Here is a 25,655-nt window from a genome sequence, read left to right as displayed (position 1 = left end):
AGTCCCTCAAGGATATCAACATATTTTTCCTGCTAGACAAATGAAGTAGGCTGTGTTTGTCTTTGGACAGATTAGGCTGAATACAGGCCAAACCTTTCACTGATGGTTTTGATTCATTAATGGCTCATCCTAGATTAGTAGCTTAAAACAGCAGAAGGATCATAATATTTCATATTGTTCTGTAACGTACTATTTGTCTCCAACTTATGGCAACCCTACAATGAATGCCCTCAAAAATGTCCTGTTCCTGACAACCCTTCTAAGCTCTTGTCAAGGTTGTGGCTTCCTTTATAGAATCAATCCATCGCATGACTGGTCTTCCCCTTCTTCTGCCTTAAGCTTTTCCTAGAATTATTATCTTCTCCACTGAAAAGACACTAAAGTACAACAGCTTCAGTTTTGTCATTTGTGCTACCAGTGAAACTTCTGGCTTGATTGATCTGGGATCCACTTGTCTGTCTTTCTCTCCATCCAGGATATTCAGAGCTCTGCTCCACCACCCTGTTCTGAATGTGTCAATTTTCTTCCTGTCCATTTTCTTCATTGTTCAGTTTTCACATGTAGCATAGGATCTTGCCCTTTTCTCCAGAATCCTTTTCTTGTAAAATTTAACACAAATCTTCACATTACTGTGTCCTCAGCTTAGGGAATGTTTGTATTTGACACATAGTAAATACATATATACTCAATATCCCAAATAATGTATGCACTCCCCTGCTTAAGCACTGGTGGAAAGTTCAGAATTATTGTTCTAAAGATCAATCACTCCTACCTGAACAAGAGCATAGAAGATTTTGAAGATCTGCTTCTGGATAAGGACTGACTGATCAGATTGATCAGAATGAAGCTGGATAAAACGATCCTTCAGAACAGGCAAGAAGTGTTGCATTGCTGCTATCAAAGGAGTCCGTTCCTCTGGTTTCTTATATCTTTAGATAAATATAAGAACTGGCTTTAGAAAGAATATAGATATAACATTGTTTTCAAGTCATAACCATATATTCACTGCACCATCAAAGGATGTATTGCAGCAAAACCTACTAAAACCACCTCCATTTTGTCATTATTGCTGCCTCTGGAGGTATAAAATCAAGATATTTTGAATGATCAAATATATACAGACCAGGAACTAGCGCTGAAATTCAATAGCAAAAGCTATTGTGAAGATATCTACTGTTCACAATGTATACCAGTGGTTTTCAATTTTATACTTAAAGGGAAAATACTTCAAGGCAGCATACAACATAAAAATAAAGCACTAAAATATGGATGAATACAATTATCTATTAAAATGATATTTTAATACAAATAAAAGTAATCACGACACTTTAAAACCAAAAATATGATATGAAGTATGGGCCAGCATCAACTAAAACATTCAAGTCTTTACAATCCATTTAAGAGTAGACATGGAAAGGCTCAAGTGTACCTCAAATAAAATGGCATTCCATAAGGTCCTTCCTAAACTACTGAAAAGGTCGTTCCACCAGTACACATATATCTAACCTAATATGTCTTACCATTGGACACATAAGTAGGGGTTCCCAAGATGAATAAAGGATCCAATCTATAGTTTACTCACTATGAACACTCAAACAACTCTACAGTCTGGAAAACAGTTGTGTAAGCTACAAGTGAAGCAGATGTCACATGTCCTTGCTGTGGCTCTGATGAGTTTGCTACAACACAAACAGGAACTTACTCATAGTTCTTTACAAGCTGATAAAGACAGAGAAGGATTCCAAGCCAACAGGCACTATTATCAGACTGAAGATAAAATCCAATTTTCTCTACAACTGCAGTCCAACGATTTGGATAATCATGCTTGATAATGTGATGAATGCAAGTAGTAAGCTGTACTCTGGAATACACAAGACAGAGGTGGTTACACAATTTTATTATGTTAAGAACTCTTGAGTTTTTATGATAGCTGATTAACTAAAAAAAACTTAATAGAATTTGAAGTCTTGTGTACACAAAAGAATTAAGTATTCATACTTCTTTGGTATGAACTATTTATCATGTTCCTTTGTCTCATATAAAGATACAAGTTTGTAGTAATACCTATTTCAGTGCCGATATAGATACAATGGAGAATAGATCGTCGTCATATCATCATCAGTGCGACATGTTCTAACAACAGTGAAGGCATAACATAATGAGAAATAAATTTCATGGTCTGTGACCATGACTCAAGAGTATACCTGATCAGCTCAGGAGAATGTATAATAGCTTCTACAATGTTCTCACGAATACAGTGTCTATCTTCTTCTGGTATTGAGTAAGGTGGGATTTCCCCTGGACTAGTTTCCCGGTCAGGCCAATACTGGGTTATCATATTCTTCAGGTAGATAACACCTGTAAGAGAAGCTCTTCATATTAATAGCTCAAACTTGGATATTAGTTATTGTACCAATACTGATCATATTCACATACAGCTCAAGTTACAGGATGAGGGTACACCTAGAAAGCTTCTTAAATTGCTCCATGACAGTCCATTTACTATAGAATCTGTATGGCAAAACGCACACCCAATATAAATACTAATCACCCATTGCTCTACACTCATTTTTTAGTTTTAATAACAGTTTAGGTGACTCTGCTTTAACTATTCCTAAAAACAGACATTGAAAAAAAAATGAAACATTTCGAGACTGAGGAACAGCATGTGAGGTCAATGTACTTCAGAAACTGCCACCACTTATGTGATATCAGACTGCCTGTGTGATGCAACAAGTTCAAAGTCCTAGTCAGACATGAAACTCACGGAGCACCACTCATCATCTGTCTAACTCATCCTACAGGACTGTTTGTTGCAAGTATACAATGGGAGAAATGTCAAGCACATCAATACAAGCTCTTTGGAGAAAGGGAGAGAAAATTACCTATGATGGCTTAAGAAAACCACAGTGGCTTGTTTTAATTCCAGACACCATCTTCCTAATTCTCCACTGAGCTGTGGCTTGTCATGTTTTCCAAATGCAGGCAGTATAGCTCATTGGAGGTAGAAACAAGCACAGACAAGCCATCCTTTATTATTGGATTATTTGAGGGTTGTCTCCCCTTCCAACAAGCCATACCGCCCAAGTTTAGACAATACAGCAAGCCAGACCAGGCAAAGAATTAGGGAAACGGTGCACGATCCTGCATGATCAAGTGAACTGGCCCAATGTCTGCTCGCGATCCATAAGACTGACATAAGCACATTAGTTTTTGCTAAACTATCACCCAATCTGGACCAAAAAAAATTGTAAAGGGTTATCAAGTCCCTTCCCAGTTTTATCATCTTTCAAAATCACTAAGAGCTTTTCATCTGCACTGACTGTTGAAGAGTGCATTCAGTTGAAAGGGACAGAAATGTTAGCACTGCTTAATAAGACAAGAAACATATTTATCCATTTAACATTTCTAATTTCGTATTTAAAATGAAGATTTTAGTAAGCAGAAATTGACTGCAATACTTTTCCAGAATTAACCATTGCAGCAGTCCAATGTTGACTATGCCAACTCAGTCTTTCAGTGCTTTATACTTTAGCTCAGCTGATTACACAGAGGAACCACAGCAAAAAAATTCCCTTGTACACTTCAACTGGCAAGGTATAAATCTTTATGCACAGTATATGCCCACATAAATGACCAAATGATATACATGTCCACTGGCTTTCCACAAATCAGTACATTTCTCATACAGAATAGGTAGAAGAATTTGGTATTATTCCAGTAGGACCACTTCTAGTCAACAGGTTATTTCCACAGTCATTATGTGTGTTTTTTTTTTTTTCAAAAATGGAACTGCAGAAAAAAATGAGGTGAACTCTTATATCTGACTATGAATGTGCAGTTGTCATATAATCAAAATCACAACAGGGAAGAGCTTTGTGTGCATAAATAAGTTATGTTAGTTTCACTGTTCATGAAAAACCATTTTTAGAAGAGGATTCTCCTACCTAGCCTCACATTTCTGAAAAAATGTTACTTCTACTTTCGTAAGAGATTATGCAGTTTAAGGGAGAAGGAAGGAAGGGAGATTTAGTTAGCACTACATGATTTTGCCCATCCAGTTACATATCAATGGTATTATATAGATTTACTATTTAAAAAGCACAAAAATCAACACTTGCCTGCCTGTCTCACTGGCAAATCCAGTTGCTCTGACATAGTGATTTGAAGAAGAGTTGAAACAAAGTTCACTGACTTGTGAGCCTGTAAAGCAAAGTAGATGAAGTAATCAGTTGTCAAAATAATATTTAGAATAATTGCAAATAAAGCCTTTTCACTTTAGAGTATGAACCAAGCTAAAACAGAAGTAGCTGAGAGTCCTATTCTAAGGAATAGTCTAGACCATGGGTCCTCCAACTAAGGCCCAGGGGCCAGATCCGGCCCGCCATGCCCATTTGGACCCACCGTGCCCATGTGTGCACCACCGCCCATCTCGCCCTGCCTGCAGGGAGGCAGCAGTTCGCTTGCTTGGAGAAAACAATCTCCAAGCAGGCAAGCCGCTGCCTCATGTGCCTGCCTCAGCTCCCCTTGCCACACGCGCCTCCCCGCACGCGCCTCCCCTCACGCCCTGCCCCCACCTCAGCACGCCCGCCCGCCCGCACCACCCTCGCCCCCTCACCGGCCTGCGGTTAGCACTGGCCCCTTTCAACTGGCCCCCTGCTGAAAAAGTTTGAGGACCCCTGGTCTAGACCTTCTGAACACCCAGTGTTTCTTGGTAGCTTACGCATTTTTGATTTTTGTCTTTCCTTTCTTTTCACTCTTCAATTTTTTTCATTTGCTAGATGAGATGCCTACCACAGTAAATAGTTTAGTCTTGCAATATTAGTACTAAGAATATCTTACTCAGCCAGATAGCCAACAGCAAGAATCTTGCTTTAGCTCTGCTTAGAGTCACTAGAACAAAGCACACACATGTCCATATTGGTCATAAGGTAACTCCAAAATCCATGTAACTTTGTTAAGCCAACACAAAAATGACAACAAACAGGCAGGCTTTCCCTTCTCTTTTCTCTTGCTCTAGGGCTGGATTTGCTCGGGGAGGGGAACTCAAGATAATGGAAACCAGGCTAGTACCCCTTCACCACTCTGCTATAATTACAATCAAGATGGCTAATACTAAGTTTTCCTCATTCTTTCAATGTATGCTTCTAGGGATCTACAACGGTCATTGTGAGAATGGGATCTGAGAGTACTAATATTGGCAGATTAACATCAAGTAGAAGTATATACCATTAAACGAATTACAGGAAAGCCTAAAACACAATCATACTGTATAACATAGCTACCATTGCTCCAAGAGCAATGTTTTTATGTTATATATGATACATTTTATCATTATGTAAGCCCCCCAGAGAGCCTATGGCTAGTGGGGCAGCATATAAATCAAGTAAGTAAATAAATAAGAGGAACGCCCTCTTCCCTTCCTAAAGCTGAAACTAAGTCAGAGATCACTTCCCAACCAGTCTCTCCTGCTCCCATTTGGACAGAGGCAGTCATGTGGTCTGCCTCTATGCACTGTTCATTTTTCTGAGCTTACTAAGGCTTTCTCTCCATACTTACAGTCAACTGAACAGGATTCCAAAAGATGAAAAATTAATCTATCTTGTGTTTAATTGCACAGGATGTGCACAAAAGAGAATTCCTGATGTCCAACACAAATTACTGATGGGAAAAACATGCTATAAGCATGTTCTTTTTCTTACCCAAGAGTGAACTTTTTTCTGTTTAGGACAAGCAAACTAATGGTGGTACCAGTTAGCAAAGCTAAAAGAAGTTCCACCAACATCTTACAAAAGCAACACACACACAAGATTAAATCAAACATCAGACTTCACTTGTTCAATGGAACTTTCCCTTTCTCTTGACCCCTGTAGCCCCCTGTGCAACACAAAGGGTCTCTCAATAATCAGGAACAGATGAGGGGCTGAAGTATGGGAAATCAGTTCCACCCCTCAGTTCCATTCCACAGACCAAATGCCAATATTAGTCCAACCCTTGTTCTTGACAAAATGATGCTCTAAATAGTGCTAATTAGTTCTTAATGATTGTTGGTTTTAAATTTTATTTTTCAAATGGAAAGTAGTTATTGAGCCTTTACTGATTTATTACTAGCATTTATATCCTGTCCTTCCGCCAAGCACTCAGGACGGCTTATAAAATATAAAATTACAATGTAAAACCTCAATTATTAAAACAATATAAAGCAACACATCATGAACTTAAGAAAAAGGAGGAAAATAATAGAAAATGTGACTGTGAAGAGAGAAAAAAAATCCTAAAACATCTAAAACCCTTGATATTAAAATAATGGTTGAATAAAAAGGTCTTTACCTGGCGCTGGAAGGAGTATAACATCAGCACCAGGCAGACCTCTCTGGGGAGCATATTCCATAGTCTGGGCACCACTGCAGAGAAGGCCCTCCTCTGGGTAGACACCCTCCATACCTCATGCCTTGATGCAATCTAAGATTTGTTTTCTAAAACCAGGCACTGTCTAACGTAGGGGTGGGCATCTTGTGGACTTCCAAATGTTCTGGCCTATAGTTATCCATTCAACATTATGTCAGTACTGATGGGTAATATAGGTCAAAATATCATCCCTGGTGTAATCTCATGTAGACTACACAACACCCTTTATAATCTATTTTAAGATTTTTATAGAATCGTACAATAGTAGAATTGGAAGGGGTCAAGGCCATTGGATTCAACCTCTTGCTGTTGCAGGACACCAATTTACACCATCCCACTCAGATGACTGTCCAGTTTCTTTCTGAATTTCTCTAGTGTGGAAGAGCACATGAACTTGAACTGATTTTTCCATTTCCTGTGCTCTGGCAGCAGAGGGAAGAGATCTTGTCCTTCCTCTTTGTGACAGCCTTTCAGGTATTTTTTTCAGTACTGTTGAGCCACGTATTCCCTATTTTGTATTTATGCATTTGGTTTCTTTTTCCTAGGTGGAAGACTTGGCATTTGCCCCTACTAAATCTCATTTTGCTGCTTTCAGCCCAGCGTTCAAGCTTATCAAGATCTCCCTAGATGTTCATTCTGTCTTCCAGGGTATTCGCTATTCCACCCAGTTGGGTATCAACTGCAAATCTGATCATCATTCCTTGTACTTCATCATCTAAATCATTAATACATGTGTTGAAAGGCACTGGCCCTAGGACTGAATTGTGCAGCACCACACTAGTTATGTTTCTCCAGTTTGAAAAGGTGTCATTGATGAGCACTCTTTAGCAGCAAATTTTGTACCCACCTAACAGTTTTTCTATGTAGTCCACTTTTTGTTAGTTTGCTTCAGGATGTCATAGGGCACTATGTTGAAACCTTTGCTAGTTTAGGTAGATTATAGCCACGGAGTTTCTGCTGTCCATTTGGGAGGTTACCCAGACAAAAATGATATTATGTTTATTATTTCATTTATAACCTGCCTCTCTTCCTCTTGCAAGGAATGAAAGGCGGTTTACAAGGTTGTCCTCTCCTCCATTGTATCTTCACAACAACCCTGTGATCTAGGTTAGGCTCATGACTGGTAACTCAGTGAGCTTCTGGCTGAGTGGGAGTATCCCAGGTTCCCAAGTCCCTGTCCAAATCTCTAACCACTATACCTCACTACTCTAGCAGTATCTCCTCATCCTTAATGTGAGCAATTTTTGGACTTGGCTGAGTGAGAACTGAAACTCAGGTCTTCCATGAAGCCCTCCTGATGACTTTGGGGCAGTCACTAACATCCAGCTAACTTATAGCACAGGGTTGTTGTGATAACAAAATGGAGAGAGGGAGGGAAAAGATTGTATCAGCAATCTTGGATGCCTTGCAGCAAAAAGGCAGGATAAGGAATGAATGAATACATGAATGAGGCTGCTGTCTGGATTTTTGATCTAATGAATCAATATAGCTATCTATATTTCTCCCTTCTTAACATAGGCATATATAGCTTAGTAGAATCTACTTGCTTTGCCAAAATGTTTTTTCTAAAGAATAAAGACTGTTCCAACACTATTTTAAAATTTACCATCCACCCTTATTGTGTGTCTGGAGAAAGCAGAACATCTCACTGTAAAATATTTTCCCCTTACCTTCAGATAAAACTGAGTCATTTTAAAAGTGAATCACAAATTCAAGTTGTTGTAACATGCTATTCACTAGTAACTCACTTTCATTTCACTGCCACTAAGGGATACATAAAAATAAAGTTGTTCAACAAAACTGCATGACAACACAACAACCTAATTTTGATTCAGATATGCTACCTAAAAGGGTGTAATACCATCATGCAACAGAGAGGATTATTAGTCTTAAAGGAATAGTATCTTTTTCACTGGGGACATATCCAATTCACAATTTTTGTTTCTTTTGCTGGAAAGATACAACTGGCAGCTGGGGAACAACTGCTTCTAAACATGGAATACTGTTTCTTTCCAAGATTCTGCTTAACTCAACTTGCAATAATAATAATAACTGACAGCATTACTATTATAAAACAAAGTGATAAGTTATAAAATTCAAGTTATAAAATGCTTTGTCAGATAACAATGACTTCTCCACTATATTAAGGGTAAAGATTTCATTAATGCAGACATATGAGCACTTCCTCCTTCATGGATCACTGCCTTGTCATGGCGAAGGGGCTTGTGTAGCTCAATGAAGCTATGAGCTATGCTGTGCAGGGCCACCCAAGACGGACAGGTCATAGCAGAGAGCTCTGACAAAATGTGATCCACTGGAGAAGGAAATAGAAACCCACTCCAGTATCTTTGCCATGAAAACCCCATGGACAGTACCAGAAGGCAAAAAGATATGATGCCGGAAGATGAGCCCCTCAGGTCAGAAGGTGCCCAATACGCTACTGGGGAAGAGCGGAGGGCTAGTACTAGTAGCGCCAGAAAGAATGAAGCGACTGGGTCAATGCCAAAGGACACTCAGTTGCAGATGAATCTGGTGGTGAAAGGAGAGTCTGATGTTGTAAAGATCTATACTCCATAGGAACCTGGAATGTAAGATCCATGAATCAAGGCAAGCTGGATGTGCTCAAACAAGAGATGACAAGACTGAACATCGACAACTTAGGAATCAGTGAACTAAAATGGACAGGAATGGGTGAACTTAGTTCAGATGACCATCAGGTATACTACTGTGGGCAAGAATCCCTCAGAAGAAATGGAGTAGCCTTCATAGTCAATAAAAGAGTAGGAAAAGCAGTACTGGGATACAATCTCCAAAATGACAGAATGACCTCAGTTCAAATCCAAGGCAAACCATTCAACATCACAGTAGTCCAAGTCCCCAACCACTGGTGCTGAAGAGGCTGAAGTTGACCAGTTCTATGAAGGCCTACAACACCTTCTAGAATTAACACCAAAAGGGGATGTCCTTATCATCATGGGGGATTGGAATGCGAAAGTAGGAAGCCAAAAGATAACCGGAATAACAGGCAAGTTTGGCCTTGGAGTACAAAATGAAGCAGGGCACAGGCTGGTAGAATTTTGTCAAGAGAATACGATAGTCATAGCAAACACTCTTTTCCAACAACCCAAGAGACGGCTCTACACATGGACATCACCAGACAGTCAACACAGAAATCAGATTGACTATGTGCTCTGCAGCCACAGATGGAGAAGCTCTATACAGTCAGTAAAAACTAGACCTGGAGCTGACTGTGGCTCAGATCATAAGCTTCTTGTTGTAAAATTTAGGCTTAAATTGAAGAAAGTATGGAAAAGCACTAGGCCACTCAGGTATGACCTAAATCATATCCCTGATGAATATACAGTAGAGGTGACAAATAGATTTAAGGAATTAGATCTGATAGACAGAGTGTCTGAAGAACTATGGACAGAGATTCGCAACATTGTACAAGAGGTAGCAACTTAAAGCATCCCAAAGAAAAAGAAATGCAAGAAAGCAAAATGGCTGTCTGAAGAAGCCTTACAAATAGCTGAGGAAAGAAGGGAAGCGAAAGGCAAGGGAGAAAGGGAAAGATACACCCAATTGAATGCAGAATTCCAGAGAATAGTTAGAAGAGATAAGAATGCCTTCTTAAATGAACAGTGCAAAGAAATAGAAGAAAACAATAGAATAGGGAGGACCAGATATCTCTTCAGGAAAATTGGGAGATGTGAAGGGAACATTTCATGCAAAGATGGGCATGATGAAGGACCAAAATGGCAGGGGTCTAACAGAGGCAGAAGAGATTAAGAAGAGGTGGCAAGATTACACAGAAGAACTATACAAGAAAGAGCTTAACATCCCTGATAACCACAATGGGGTGATCACTGACCTCGAGCCAGACATCCTGGAATGTGAAGTTGAATGGGCCTTAGGAAGTCTGAGCAACAACAAAGCTAGTGGAGGCGACAGTATTCCAGCTGAGCTATTCAAAATCATAAAAGAAGATGCAGTAAAAGTGCTACACTCAATATGCTAGCAAATTTGGAAAACTCATCAGTGGCCACAGGATTGGAAAATGTCAGTTTACATTCCCATTCCAAAGAAGGGCAATGCCAAAGAATGTTCAAACTAATGCACCATTGCACTCATTTCACATGCTAGCAAAGTTATGCTCAAAATCCTACAAGCTAGGCTCCAGCAGTATGTGGACCGAGAACTACCACAAGTACAGGCAGAGTTTCGAAGAGGCAGAGGAACTAGAGATCAAATTGCCAACATACGCTGGATCATGGAGAAAGCTAGGGAGTTCCAGAAAAACATCTACTTCTGCTTCATTGACTATGCTAAAGCTTTTGATTGTGTGGTTCACAAAAAATTGTGGCAAGTTCTTAAAGAGAGGGGAGTACCTGACCATCTTATTTGTCTATTGAGAAACCTATATGTGGGTCAAGAAGCAACTGTGAGAACTGGGCACTGAACTACTGATTGGTTCAAAAATGAGAAAGGAGTTTGGCAAGGCTGTATGCGGTCACCCTGCCTATTTAACTTATATGCAGAGCACATCATGAGAAAGGCGGGGCTAGATGAATCACCAGTTGGAATTAAGATTGCTGGGAGAAATATCAGCAACCTCAGATATGCAGATGTTACCAGTCTCATGGCAGAAAGTGAAGAGGAACTAAAGAGCCTCTTGATGTGGGTGAAGAAGGAGAGCACAAAAGTTGGCTTGAAATTCAACATTAAGAAAACTAAGATCATGGCATCCAGTCCTCTCACTTCCTAGCAAATAGATGGGGAAGAAATGGAGGTAGTGACAGATTTTATTTTCCTGGGCTCCAAGGTCACCGCAGACGAGGACTGCAGCCAAGAAATTAAAAGATGCTTGCTCCTGGGGAGGAAAGCTATGGAAAATCTAGATAGCATACTAAAAAGCAGAGACATCACCCTGCCAATAAAAGTGCGTATAGTCAAGGCTATGGTTTTCCCAGTTGCAATGTATGGCTGTGAAAGCTGGACCATAAGCAAAGCTGAGTGCCGAAGAACTGAGGCCTTTCAACTGTGGTGCTGGCGGAGACTCCTGCGAGTCCCTTGGACCGCAAGGCAAACAAACCGGTCAGTCCTAGAGGAGATCAACCCTGACTGCTCTTTAGAAGGCCAGATCCTGAAGATGAAACTCAAATACTTTGGCCACCTAATGTGAAGGAAGAACTCGCTGGAGAAGAGCCTAATGCTGAGAATAATAGATGGCAAAAGAAGAAGGGGATGGCAGAGAATGAGGAGGCTAGATGAAGTCACTGAAGCAGTTGGTATGAGCTTGAGTGGACTCCGGGTGATGGTGGAGGACAGGAAGGCCTGGAGGAATGTTGTCCAAGAGGTCGCAATCGGACACAACTTCGTGACTAACAACAACAACATAAGCACTTCAAGGAGACTGCTGCTGTTTTAAAAGAATGTTAATTATACCAAACTCCTGCACATAAACACCTTACGTATCAGCCTGAAAATAGTAAACTGGGAACAGGGAAAGAAATGGATTGTAATCATTCCTCCAATATTCCATCAAAAATTGCATTCTAATTATCACTATACTTTTCCTTTTCAGTATTATGAGTGCTGCTGAGCCCACAAAGCAGTGGCAGTAGTTCTAACCTTTTCAGAACAAGTGCCCAACATTAAATCCAACATTCACCATTGTGAGTACCATAGTTTACAGTTCTATTTCTTTTTGTCCATCAGTCTTCTCTGGATTCCTTCCAGATGCAGTCTACTGAACCCTTTCACAGCTGCTGTGGTGCAAGAGCCCAGCAATATTTTAGATCCCACCCTTTACACCCTATCTATTCTTACAACCTGCAAAATAAGAAAGTAAACTTTAAAATTAGGATTTACCACTGATACAATTCAACTGATTGGTTGAGAAGACCCATTGAAATAAATAGGACTTAAGTTATGCTCACACTGAATAGAACCCTTATATCAAGGCATAACCCACATGTCCCTCTCAACTATCAGTCATAGAGAATGAGCTACAAAAATCCTTTTGTACAAAGGACTATGTACATCAGCTTTGGAAAATCCTTTGTTTGGTTTACATTAACATAGTCAAGGACCAGAACTAGACTAATGATTTTGGGTTTTTCCCTTTTGTTTTTTTTTTTTTTTGACAGAAAAAAAAACTATAAATACAATTACAACAATAATAATGTAACACAACAAGTAGACTAATGATTTTGGAAGACAAGAATTAATCCCACATATGTAAGTCAAGATACAATGAACATGAATTTGGGTGAATTCCTGGAAACAGTGGAGGACAGGAGGGCTTGGTGTGCTATGGTCCATGGGGTCACAAAGAGTCAGATGGGATGGTGCGACTGAACAGCAACACCATGCAAGTCATTAATATAACAAAAGCACAAGCCTATGCATATTTAGACAGAAAAAAGTCCTACAACTAACTCCCAGAAATCCCCAGCCAAGAAAAGTTTTTATATTGTGCTGTCCAGATGTGTATAGAACATGAAATTAACACCACTTTTGTATATGAAATCTGTTTTTCTTATTTTAGAGTAAGTTACTTGTTTTTTCTTTAACATGCTGTGTCATGGGTATGACTTCTCAGTTGTTTAAGAGCCAGAGAATCCAGGGACATATTCCAAGAGACATGTTTGCAATGCAACCTTATTAACAGAGCTGCTTTCAGCACTACATCACAAATGTTACACCACTCTGTCAGCAACTAAAGCATTTTACAGCAACATTTCTTATCAAAGTTCACTTACATAAAGAGTTATATTAGATCATTTAGCTAATCACTGCTGCAGAGATGTATCAAAGATGAAACTGCATTTGGTACTTTATTTCAGGATAAATTAGTGTCAGTAAGAAACAGAAAACAGTTCCTGATTCATGGATAACAAAATGCTATTGGAATTCACTTTTAAAGCTAACATGTTTACAATGCAGTGTTATTCATGTTTTCTCAGAAGTAAGTCCCTCTGTGTTCAATGAGCCCTAATCTTAAGAAAGTACACACAGAATTGCAACTTCAGGGGAATGGTAAGATTTTTAGAACTTTTTTCTCTCTAAACAGACCCCCTTATATTAAGCAATGCATAAGCCACATGTATTTACCTAGATTTCCCAAGACAGAAGATAGCCTTCCTTACTCTGGGACATGCCAATTTTAGATCAGTGTTAGAGATATAATACTGGTATATTTTCTCAAGTGAGGTTAATTTTTTTAAAATACTCTATAATTAAGCTGAATAGTTTGTGACTTTTAGGAAGGTTTCTTTTAAAAAATCACATAAACTATTGAGCTCAATAATATAATATTTAAAATATTTACCATAATTTGATAGAACATACCAGCAAGTAACTGAAATGACTTTGTCAAACAGAACCAAGAGGATTATGGCTAATAAGCATACAGGAAGCCCTTGAGTTATGAACAAACCATACTTATGAGCTGCCATTAAGCTTATTAATTTTTTAAAAAATTACTGCAGGAAATCACCACCACCATGGAGAGAGAAGTGAAAGGAGGTAGAGAGGGAAGTATTCCTTCCATAGAGAGGTAGGAGGAGGATTTCAAAGCATTGCCCCACCCATCTAGAGAGAAAAATCTTCCCAAACTTTCCTTGCTCCCTGGTGAATTTGGGCAGCGGCAGGGTGTGTGTGTGTAGAAATATTCAAAGTTTTTCCACTTTGATGGAAAAAAGTGGACCCCACAAATATGGAGAGACAAATTTGATTTAAAGGTGAATTTCCATTTTCTCAGGACACAAAACTTGTTAGTAACCTGAGAACTGTTTGCATTTGTTTTCTAGTCCTAATGAATCTGAAAAGCCAAAACATGTATGATTTCCTCCTGGATGTCCTACTAAGCCTTGAAGCTAACGCCAAAGAACACCTCATCTTTTTATCCAAGCCTGGGATATTTTCCCAGGCAAAAACAGGCCAAAATCCTCAACAAGTTAGTCCAAAACTTAAATTACAGGCACCCAATGGAAGGCAGGAGAAGCAGAAAAGCCAGGATAACTAGTGCACTCCCCTTCCCCACCAAAATATTTAGACAGTCAATTTCACAAGAGGTTGAGACACCACTGGGATTTTTCATATCCTGGTAGTGCCTCACTCCACCGCAACCCAGCTTCAAAGTCAGTTTTTCATTTTTGGAGCTGCAGCCAGCACTGAACCACTCAAGGTATGAGGGAGGGCTCTTTGAGATTGGAGTCCCAAATCCAACCTTGGAGTGTATTTCCAAGGTTGGAGCTAGAACTGTGACCTACCCTACAGCACCTCTGGAGTGTGTTGGACAGCACCAGACAAAAAAAATTACATGCATTAACTTAAGCTCTGTTTACAAAATGCAAGTAAAATAAACATGCTAGACCACTTTCTAGACCAGGGGTCGGCATCTTGTGGCCTTCCTGTCATTTTGAGCAAAAACTTATAGAATCCTTCACTATTAGCTATACTGACCAAAGCTGATGGGAGTTTTAGGCAAATATATCTTAAAGGCCAGATGTTTTTTTACCCCCAGCTCTAGGGCATCAGAAAAATGTTCCAATGCAAACTGAAAATGCTCCAATGCATACCACCCAGACTTAATTTGCATGGATTTCCCCCCGCCCAAAAAATCCAATTCAAAATTTGCTGGAAAATCACATCACTGCTTTCTAAGAATTAAACATTAGTTACTTGAAATATACATCATCCCTACAAATGCTGTCCAGTTGCCTTCAATGAACAGCACCTGGGAGTAAGCTGGCATGGAGTGATTTCTTTCATACGACAAACTTCTCTAAAGCAGGGGAGTATTCTTCACTTCAATCTTGACTATTACTGCCAAAACCATTTCTTTCATGATCAACTTTTGTTTCTGTGCATCCAGTACCAATGCACTCGTTCATGCTGGGGTATCATCTACCTTCACCTCTTCCTTGTAAGCCGTTCACCCTGTAACCTCTCTCTTTGGTCAGTTTAGAATGATGTACAGAATATTTTCTCCCCATATCCTGCAATCATGCCAGTTTCCCTTTTTGCCACTCTGAAAAATGCAAGAGCAATGCTAAACCAGACCAGCAATCCATCTAGTCCAGCATTCTGTTCACACTGTGGACAACAGTACACTCTATTTATATATTTATGGTTCCATGTTCTTCTATCATCCTTCCTTCCTTGTCCTGTATACCCCATGCATGCCCTTGTTCATTTCTGTCTGCTTCATCTTATGCCAATTACATCTACTGTCTATCTTTAAACTTCTAATAAGAAACCTCATCCACCTTGTCTCAATAGTCCCAATATTAATTAAGTTGTATGTAGTTCTACTTCTGCAGTGTCACTTCCTTTGGCACAGGCACAAAGAAAAGATCAGAAATGATCACTTCCATTAATATGGTTCAGTATTACATGTGAATGTGGACAAACCTGTTAATTTTAACTATGGTTTACTGAAACAAGTTCATTACAATGATGTATGAAGCCGGTATCTTTCAAGTAAACCATAGCTGAGATTAATCACAATTTAGGATTCAGGCATAACCCTAACCGGGGTTAACTGAACATTGCAGTCCTGGTTTTTTAATCTCATCACAGCCATGGAGCACACAAGCCCAAAACTTGTTCATGTAATAAGAAATCATATCTTGTTAGGATGAAATGATATATACATAAAATACACATTTGAATCACTCTAAAGCTTAACTCAAACATAACCAATGTGGCATAGTTACCATTTCCTCCATAGTGGATCCCATACTACTTTAATAATGCCTGTAAAGTAGGGCTGTGTGAATTATCTTGTTCTTGAAACTTTTTTCTGCAGCGCTGTGCAAGTTAATTTACAATCTGATCCTAAATGTGCATAATCTAGAGTTGGTTTCATTTTCAACAAAACTATTTCCTATTCATATGCTTAGGTCTTCTGCAGTTTTAATTAAGTAGCAGAATTTACCTTTCATTGCTCCTGATCATACTGGATAGCCATTTTCACACATAAAGCTAATCCAAATATCTAAGATATGCATACAAGTGAATGCAACTCCCTCATTCCTCCTTCACTCCTTCCTTCACCTAAGCAGGGAAACTAACGAAGAAGCCACAGTTAATCTTAGCTGCCTATTACCTCTTAAGTATGGGATTATTGTTAATTGCTCCCAAAAGAGCCAGGTAGAAGAGGTTTAAACCATGACTTAAAGCTGACTGATGACTTCTGGCTTGCTTGGGAGCCACTGGGTGAAATGGACATCAAGACAGAAAATACATCCACTGTAAGCAAATATATACACACTGGAAAGGAAGACCCTAAACATATAATATTCTGATGTAGTCTGAGCTCTCACTGACTAAGAAAATCCTAGGATTGTGTTGTGCAGCTCAATTAAATATTAAAAAGGTGCTCCATGTTGGACATTATTAAGAAAGGAATCAAAATTGCAACTTCTAATATTAAAATGCCCTTATATAAATTTATAGGGCAAAATTATGCTGATGACAGTCTATTTCTCCTTTTTATCTTTATTAGATGAGGCTTTGCATATGCTAAATCAGTGCCTGGTTGCAACAATGGACTGGATGAGGGACAATAAACAGAAATTCAATGAAGACTAGACTGAAATGTTGTTACTGATTCTTCTGATTAGATGGAGGGTGTGCAACCTATTCTGGGTGGGGCTATACTCTTCTTGAAGGAGCAGGTTTGTTGCTTGGACATCTTCTCATGCTACCTCTGTCACCTGAAGCTCAGGTAGCCTCCATGCCTAAGAGTGACTTCTACCAACTTCAGCTACACCTCTATATGAACGGGGATTACTTGGCTTCTGTTTCCTATCCTCTAGTAACCTCCAAGTTAGATTATTGTAATGTGCTCTCCATGGAACTGCCTTCAAAGACTGTTTAGAAGATGCAGCTGGTGCAAAATGCAAGTGGCCAGATTGAGAACAGAGCCAAGAAGGACAAAACATATAACACATATTCTTGCCCACTTGCACTGGCTGGCTGTCTATATGCTTCAAAGCCCAGTCCCAGGGGCTGGCTTACCCTGTAAAGCCTCACATGGCTCAGGACACCTCTCCCAGTGTACCTATCCACCACATTAATCATCTAAAGCCCTTCCATGTGCTTTCTTTCTCTGAGAAAGGCTTGTAAGTTGGCAACAAGGGAATGGGCTCTCTCAGTAGTGGCCAATGATCTCTCTGACATGGCTCATCGGGCACCATCATTCTTATCTTGTTAGTGCTAGCTTAAGCCCTTCCCCTTCTCTCAGGCATTTGGCAGCATATAAGGGGCTGCAATCAGGTCCTGCATTTTTCTTATTGTTGATTGTTTAAAATTGTTTAGACATGTGTGTCTGCATGGTATATATAAACATTTTAAAATACTATGTATAATATATTGTAATGAGTTTCAATCTTTGTAAACTAGAGAGCTTCAGCTATTAGGCAATATAGAAATGTAATGAATGAATGAACACAGAATATTGTAAAGTTCTGAAAACTGCATCTCAAAAATATTGCAGAGCTGGAAAAGGTGCAGAAAACATCTAACAAAATGACTGAGTAGCTGGAACAACTTCACTATGAGGAAAGTTTACACTATCTGGGACTTTTAGCTTAGAAAAGAGATGAGCAAGGTGATGGAAGAAAATAAATGAGTTTTTTCTTCTTGTCACATAATACTAGAACCCAGAGCCATTCCATATAGCTGAAAGGTGATTTAGGATACAGAAAAGTACTTCTTCACACACAGAACTCACTACCACACAATGTAGTGATGGATACCAATTTGGAAGGCTTTAAAAGGCTATTAGACTAATTCATGAAGAAAACCACTACCAGTGGTTCCTAGTCCTGATGGCTATATTTTATTGCCTTTATTGGAAGCAGGCCTACTCTGTATACCAATTGTTAGGAAACAGAAGTGGGAATAGGCTATTGCACTCCTATCCTGCTTCATAGTTTCCATGGACATCTGGAAGGCAACTTTGTGAAATGTTGGTTTAGACAGACCTCATGATTCAACCTGTTTCTTTTTAAGCTCTCAATTTATCATAGCTCCCAATTTACATGAATAGAAATAAATTCTAAAGGAACGCATGTGTCCATATATGCCCTCCCGCCCCTTGAGATCAGCAGCAGATGCACTTCTCCGGGAACCCTCTGTGAATATTAGGAGGGTGAGTATCCGGAGGGCTTTCCCTGCGGTGCCGCCCCATCTATGGAATGTGCTCCCCAGAGGTCCGCCTGGAGCAGTTGCTCTTTGTTTTTCGGTGCCAGGCTAAGGTCTTTTTATTTAAAACTTATTTTAATTGTTAATTTATTGTATTTATAGGATTTTTAAATTTTTAAGCCAAGATGTCACTGGGGTTTTTAATTTAATGGTATAATTGTTATATTTATATGTTTTATGTATGTTGTGAGCCACCCCGAGGCTTTGTTGCGATGGGGGGGACATAGAAGTGTTTTAAATAAATAAATAAATAAATAAATAAATAAATAAATAAATGGTGACTTCCTAGTTAGTTTTCCCTCTTGTGAAAAGAAAAAGGGGATGTAGGAGCAAGTATGAGCTGTTCCCACATATCCCATAAACCAGGATTTTTTGGTTCAACATTTTGATTGAATACAACTTGGGTTTCTACATAGGATATTATGAGTACTTGCATATGAAACAAAATAACTATTTGCTAAAATTATTTTTGATAGTCCATAGCATTCAAGATTATCTCCTGGTGAGAGAAAGCAGTGTCTCCAAAACAATGCTTCAGATCAAAGGCTTGTAGGTTAAGGAACTATGCAGCCAATAAATGTAAACTAATATAATTTGGACTACCTATGTTGTGAGACTTAGGGAGTGCTCTCATGGCACCTAGAAAGCACTGGCTGTGTGTGCACAGAATACTATGAATCTTAGGTCTGAGGTCATATAGACGGTTCCCTGACCTTGGAAATCCCCACTCCAATCCCACCCTGCAGCCAGCACAAAGTGATCATAGCTAGCATGGAATAAACCATACCGAGTTCCTCCCTGAAGGTGGGAACTCAACTTCAAGGAGGAGGTAAAGGAGGCATTCTGGTGGTGGAAAGGAGATTGCAGAAGCCAGACTACAACATGTCCAATCTCTTCTGTAATCTCCCTCCTCAACCTCAATGCACCTAAGCAAGATGTCCAAAGAGTCTGTCTAGCAAAAATGCAGAGTGGGATGAGGTGGAGGCAAAGACATGCATATATCTACCTATTATATTCGCACCCCACACATTTATAAAGCACCTTTGAGAACTTTTGATAAAAAAGGCTTGGGGGGGAATGGGTCAGGGGAGAGGTAAACTGGAAAACATTTGATGGGATGGAGGGCGAAAAACCTCCAGCAATTACTGTCTTTATCTCTGCCAGAAGGGGGACATATTCCCTCTCTGTTGCCAGGTATGTTTAGTCACTGGTCCTATCTTTCTCTTGTCAGATCACTCTCAATGGGGTCCCCCAAAAAAGGAAAGTAAATACAGAGTGCCTCATCTCTGAAGAAAAAAAGGATGTGGATCCTTTTTATATAGGTAAAAGAAAATACTAAAGATTACAGCCTTATTCAGAAGGCATTTGTAAAGCAGTTATGTATCCACGACTTTGCAGACTAATACTAAGTAGACTTTCAACCTATCTCACAGGACAGTGTGATCGAGAATTACAATGGGCACTGAAGGCTAACATGGTTGAGCTATTGATGAGACAACAGACATAACCAATGCAGCTGAAATCCAGTTTAAACCCATATTTACCTCAATCAATAAAAAGCAGCAGACAAGGGCCCAATTTTAAAAGGATTATGTAAGTGAGGGCAAGAGACAGTTTGGCCTCTTATTATTCCTTGATGTAGCCCCTCCCACAAGCACTTTTCTCTTTGCTATGTTCAATACTGATATCAGTTCTACGTAAGAAAATGGACAGAGTGTAGAAAGATAAACTTGCAGGTCACAGATTCAGCTCCCATCAGCCACATGATTCTTAGGCTATCAAATTTGGGTCCACATTTCCACTGTACACATGACTGGGTTACACCCAAATTTAAACTAATGAGCCTGCCATCATTAACTGGATTTGAGTCTAAATGTAGAACATTATATTGTTCATGAAGAAGCATCCAATATAATTCTAACCTTGTGTCAACTAAAATTAACTAATTAAATACCTTTCATACTTTGGAAAAGTTGAAGCATCTTTCTTTGACATTGGTTGACTGTATACAATAATGCCATCAAATGGTATATTTTAATAGAAATATGCAAAGCCTAGTCTAATACTGGTGCAATTTTCCCCCAATACAAATAGACTAAAAGAACAAAAATTCTGTTTGGAACAAGGTTTCTAAGAAAATGAATTAGAGTATGTATTAAAACAAAGTTAAAAGGCTTCAATCCATAATACACATTGCTTAGATATAACTTTTTCAACAGCTTTATTGGGACATATTTGTCATATGTATTAGCAGCTTTATATAGTTCTTTTTTATGCCTGTCACTTCTATTCAGAAATCAAAAAGTCAAAGGAAAATAGCAAAGCATTGTAGAATCAGAATATTTTCCAGTATTGTATCCATTTTCAGTTTATTGTGGTAGCACACATTAGCTTCATGTAACAAATAAAGTATACTCTACTATCAGAAGGTATTTTGACCCATACAGGAAAACATAATTTTTCATGTATTACAGGAATCTTAACACTTCACAATACAAAGAGAACCAGTAAAATGACTTTCCCAATCCACCTCCTCTTGGAGTCGTGACATTACTTCATTTTCAATGCTGTAGGCTGAAAGACCATATCTACTAATCCAATATCCATCCCAGGTTTGTCATATCCACAGTTATATAATTTCCTACATTTTATGAGTTCTAAAACCATCGTTAGCTGTACTGACTCACTGGTGTGATGTCACCATTTTACCTTTGAATGTCCAGAAACAGTAAGCACACAGTAACAAACTGTTTTATACATAGAACACCATCAACTCCTCTAAACCATGTGCATAGGTAAGAATAGGTATGGCAAATGGAACTGATTCTTTATAATCAGAGAGATTATTCAGAACTCAACTGATGTGTGCCTACTGTATTCCTTTGATTGGTTTGTCATTTTACTTGTTCTATGAATTTATACATGAAAATTAAAGCACTTAAACAGATATGGCAAATCAAATGATCTGAAAAGTACAATGGACCCTTCCCCAGTGTAAGCTACATTAAGCAAGGTGCCTGTGGAACTGCACTCCTCAGCCCAAACTCTAGAACCTCAGTCAGTGTGCTACTACTGCACATGAGCCCAAATTAACTGTGATAACATCATTCTGCCATTCTTAAGAAGACATAAGAAAAGATCCCCTATTTGGTCTAATTTTAATAATACATTAAGCTTACTATGATATTAGGCTGGTGTAATATAGCAGCATGATCCCCTAGGGCCTGCATTTAAGGATGAGCAGGTTTTAACATTATGCTTCTTTTAACCATGTTCAAAGCTACTTTCTCCTTTTGATCTCATCTTTAAAATTAAGCTCTTTTTCATTTTACAAATTTTTTACATCCTATATGCAGCTACCTGTAGAACCATACATACTTAAGCAAGCAGAAAACAAAGGGAAATCATGCTGTGCAAGTCTGCTTTTTAAGAAAGCCACATGCACTACACATAGCCTCATCCTTCATTCTCATGCTGCTTTCCACATCATCACAGCATTCTAGTTAAATTTGCATATTGCTTGCTTCAAGACTGCAAACTTTTCAAAGCAGGCTTTTGAACCCTCCAACCTTCTATGATCATCATATGGATTTGTGTGGAGTTTAACTATATACTTTTAACAAGAATAATTTAGCTCAACAAGTCATAAAGCAGTCAGTCATCAGTTGTTGTAGTCACTCAAATAAATAGCACCATACTGATATTTTGCTCCTAATTTTACTATGAAGCACTGGACACAGTTTATAGTATGAGAATGAGACCTCTTCAGGAGCTACATGAGAAGCCATTTGCCAGGAGTACTCCTCTGACTGGCTAGCCATATCTTAAGTTTAAAGAGGAAACCTGCCTATGAAAAATATCAGCCCAGAAACTTGGTCCAAAATGCTGATTTACTAAATTCACTTTTCATGCAACCATATAGAATAGAAGTTTGTATATTTGCATTTATGAAGTTACATGCAAGTTAGTGAGATGTTATTTATGAAGCTAGTAAACTCAAAAGGAAGGAGGAGGTGAGAGGTCATTTGAAATTATTTTCATCACTCTAATACCACCAATCTCCCTTTCAGTCTACCTAACCTTAACCCTCCCCCCAAATTTATGTCCTTATAAGGAATAATGACATCCTGAGCAACGGCTTTAGAATCCTTCAGCCATCACTTTCGAAAGGGGCAGTTTCTAACTCCCTCGGTGCCACGCGTAAGTGCTTTTGAGGCACCGCCAAGCCCATGCCGGTAAAAAAAATAAAAAATTAAAAACCATCGGAAGCGACGGTGGGACGGCAATGACTTCAGCCTCAGTCGCGCTTCTCTAGCAGTGTTTGCGGCCGCCATGTGCCTGAGGACAATGCTGAAGCGGGAAGGCCTCCTGACAGTGGGGCCGACCACTAGCGAGGCCTTCCCCTCCTCCACTGCCCACGCTTCGCCTTCCCCTCATCCTCCACACCACTCCCGCCGCCTACTTCCCTCTTCCTGCCCACGTTTCGCTCTCCACAAGGCAGCTCCGTCTGAGGCTCATGCCCGGGCCTCTTAGCCTACGAGTATGAGCGCACGGGGACAGGGACATACACTTTAATCTGTCCCAGAAAGCATGGCCTGTCCCCAGTGACACCCCGCTCAAGTCTCCCTCCGCTCCGAAGCCTCTTCCAAGCCTCGAGGTGACCTCCCTCATACCCTTCATGGTGTTCCCCTCATTCGGCCCCATTCCCCTCACCAGAACTATCTCCCCCCGCAACGCCGCTCCCTTCCCCACCGAGCCCCACGCCGCTACCCCTGGGTCCCACGCCCAATCCCTCACGCGTCGGCCCCCGTCCCCGCTTAAAGGCCTAGTGCGGGCGGGCGGGCGCTTCCCACAACCCCCACCCGGCCTTGCCGCGCGGGGACTGCCCCTGGCGGCGTGGCCGTACTGCCGGGCCGGGCCGGGCCGCGTTGTCGCCGTCGCCCTCACCTCGTTGAGCTGCCTCTCGGCGGTTTCCCGCAGCGTCGAGTCCATGGTGCCCCGTAGGGCCTCGATGATGGTGTTGGGATCCATAGCCGGCGGGTCAAGGCCGGTGAAGGCTGGGCTAGGCAAGGCGGACGACAGCAGGGGCAGCAGCGCCGCTCGATGCGCACATGGACCCGCCACTCCACAGTGGCAGCCGGCGGCGCGAAAGGAGAAGAGAAGCGCCAAGGCCCCGGATAGAGCTACTCGCCGCTGCTGGGAAGTCGACGCCTTCCGCTCAGCTCTTGCCTCCGCGATGGGCATCACGGGATTTGTAGTTCATATCGAGGGCGGGAGAAAGAACGAGGTGAGGCAGCTTCAGCGCCCGATTTCTCCCCGTCGGTGCTGTTTTCACTACTCACAAAACAAAAGTCGGTGCAATATGTGATTCCTGAAGCATTAATGGTTTTATACTCATAAAGTGTTGATATGCTTGAGAAATAAAATTCATTTGAAAGCCTAACCTAAAGTGTAGAGACTTTGAAGGTATGTGGACTGTGATATAAAGGGAAATCTGCAAACTACAGAGAGCAAACATGGGCCTTGGTTCAAGTATTTGCTAAGTAACAGGGTTATTGGGGGCAATTGGGCAACCTTGATTCTCTATCTGAGAACAGCAGGGGATAAATGAGTTTATAACATTTAAGAGAAATTATACATTTCTCACACTCATACATATTTTCACAAAATATGTCCAACCAAATTTTCAGATCCCATGTATTTTCTACTTTTGTGAGTGTATGTATAAATTAGTAGGTTAAGACTTTGGGACTCTTTCCAGTTGGCTCTGTCAGTTTAAATTTGGCCTCTTCCTTTCATTTAAACCATCTCATTTCTTCTTCCTGTCAGTCTTATTCAGCTGTAGTTCCTCCCTGCAGCTATCATAGCAAGCAAGATGGCTGTTAAATGGGGGAAATATGGATGGCAACATGACCTCTAAAAAATAAGCAGAATTTTGTATTGTGTTTGCCCTAAACCTAAACACTCAGCCCACAGACTGCATGCAGACCTCAGCTGACTTATGTGCAGACCCCCTCCCTCACCAACTAGTGCTGGGGAAACGTGAGAAAACACTAATTGGTGCACTCCTAATCTTCTCCCAGCGCGCACGCGCACACACACACACCTCTCTCTCTCTCTCTCTCTCTCTCTCTCTCTCTCTCTCTCTCTCTCTCGACTATCCATCCACTACTGCAATCTTGCCATCAGGGATAAAAATGTTACCCAACCCTTGTCCTAAGCCTTACAAAACATATGCTTCCTTTTCATTATGCTTCATTGTGAGCCACTTTGAGATTACTGTATAGTGAAAAGTGGTATACAAGTGGTTGATTATATTTTGAAGACATACCTTGCCCTTTAATCTTGATACTCAAAGCAGTTGACGACAGGGTGTGAGAGCAAACTGCCTCCCCTCAGCAGTTAAGACCTCAGGCGGATGGAGTTGGGCAAAGCACATTTCCCTTCACTTCTGCAGTGCCAAGGCAACTGGCAGTTGGAGCAGTGTAGTCTTACTGGCAGGTAGCAAGGAAGCAAGCTCCATGAAGCTTGCTCTTCTCTAGACTGGTATTTGTCTTGCTATTATTTCTGAAAGGCAAGGAGCGCAACTTTCCTAATGGCCCTTGGTCCAGTAACAAAAGCCATATATATTTCCCTTTACAGTCTTGAAGCATAACTTAAAGCCTAGAAACATGACCAAGTTATTCTTTTTTTTTTCCAAGTGAGCACGTTGGTGCACTTGCACAAAAGCCAAAGGTTCAGAAAACAAACCTTATTTCAATGCATTTATTTAAATCCACCAAAATTGACAAGGCTGCATTCTTGTTTGCTCCTAATATATTTTCTTTGATCCTGTGCTATATTTGTTCTAAAGAAAGAATCCTAGAATTGGAAGGGGCCATGAAGGCCATCGAGTCCAACTTCCTGCTGTTACAGGACACCATGTTATACCATCTCACTCAGATGGCTGTTAGGATTCTTGGGGTTATAGTTGGAGCCCTGGGTCTCCAAAGCAGCAAAACAACTCCTGCCCCCCATCCCACACACAA

At 40.3% G+C, this 25,655-nt stretch overlaps 1 protein-coding gene across 1 annotated transcript in view; it reads right to left on the bottom strand.

Moving 5' to 3' along the window:
* IPO7 (importin 7) overlaps window positions 1–23,823 on the bottom strand; it is a 51,499-nt gene extending 27,676 nt beyond the window's left edge. The window contains exons 1-5 of the mRNA XM_044425532.1: window positions 23,575–23,823; window positions 4,122–4,203; window positions 2,205–2,358; window positions 1,703–1,861; window positions 773–929 (exon numbers count right to left, since the gene is read on the bottom strand). Of these exons, the coding sequence (XP_044281467.1) occupies window positions 773–929; window positions 1,703–1,861; window positions 2,205–2,358; window positions 4,122–4,203; window positions 23,575–23,658 (636 nt within the window). The 5' untranslated portion in view covers window positions 23,659–23,823. The remainder of the gene's footprint in view (window positions 1–772; window positions 930–1,702; window positions 1,862–2,204; window positions 2,359–4,121; window positions 4,204–23,574) is intronic.
* Between the last annotated feature and the right edge of the window lie 1,832 nt (window positions 23,824–25,655).

The sequence above is a fragment of the Varanus komodoensis genome, unplaced genomic scaffold (genome assembly GCF_004798865.1).
Source record: "Varanus komodoensis strain SLA01 unplaced genomic scaffold, ASM479886v1 scaffold16, whole genome shotgun sequence".
Classification (NCBI taxonomy): domain Eukaryota; kingdom Metazoa; phylum Chordata; class Lepidosauria; order Squamata; family Varanidae; genus Varanus; species Varanus komodoensis.
This window is presented reverse-complemented; position numbering and strand designations above follow the sequence as displayed.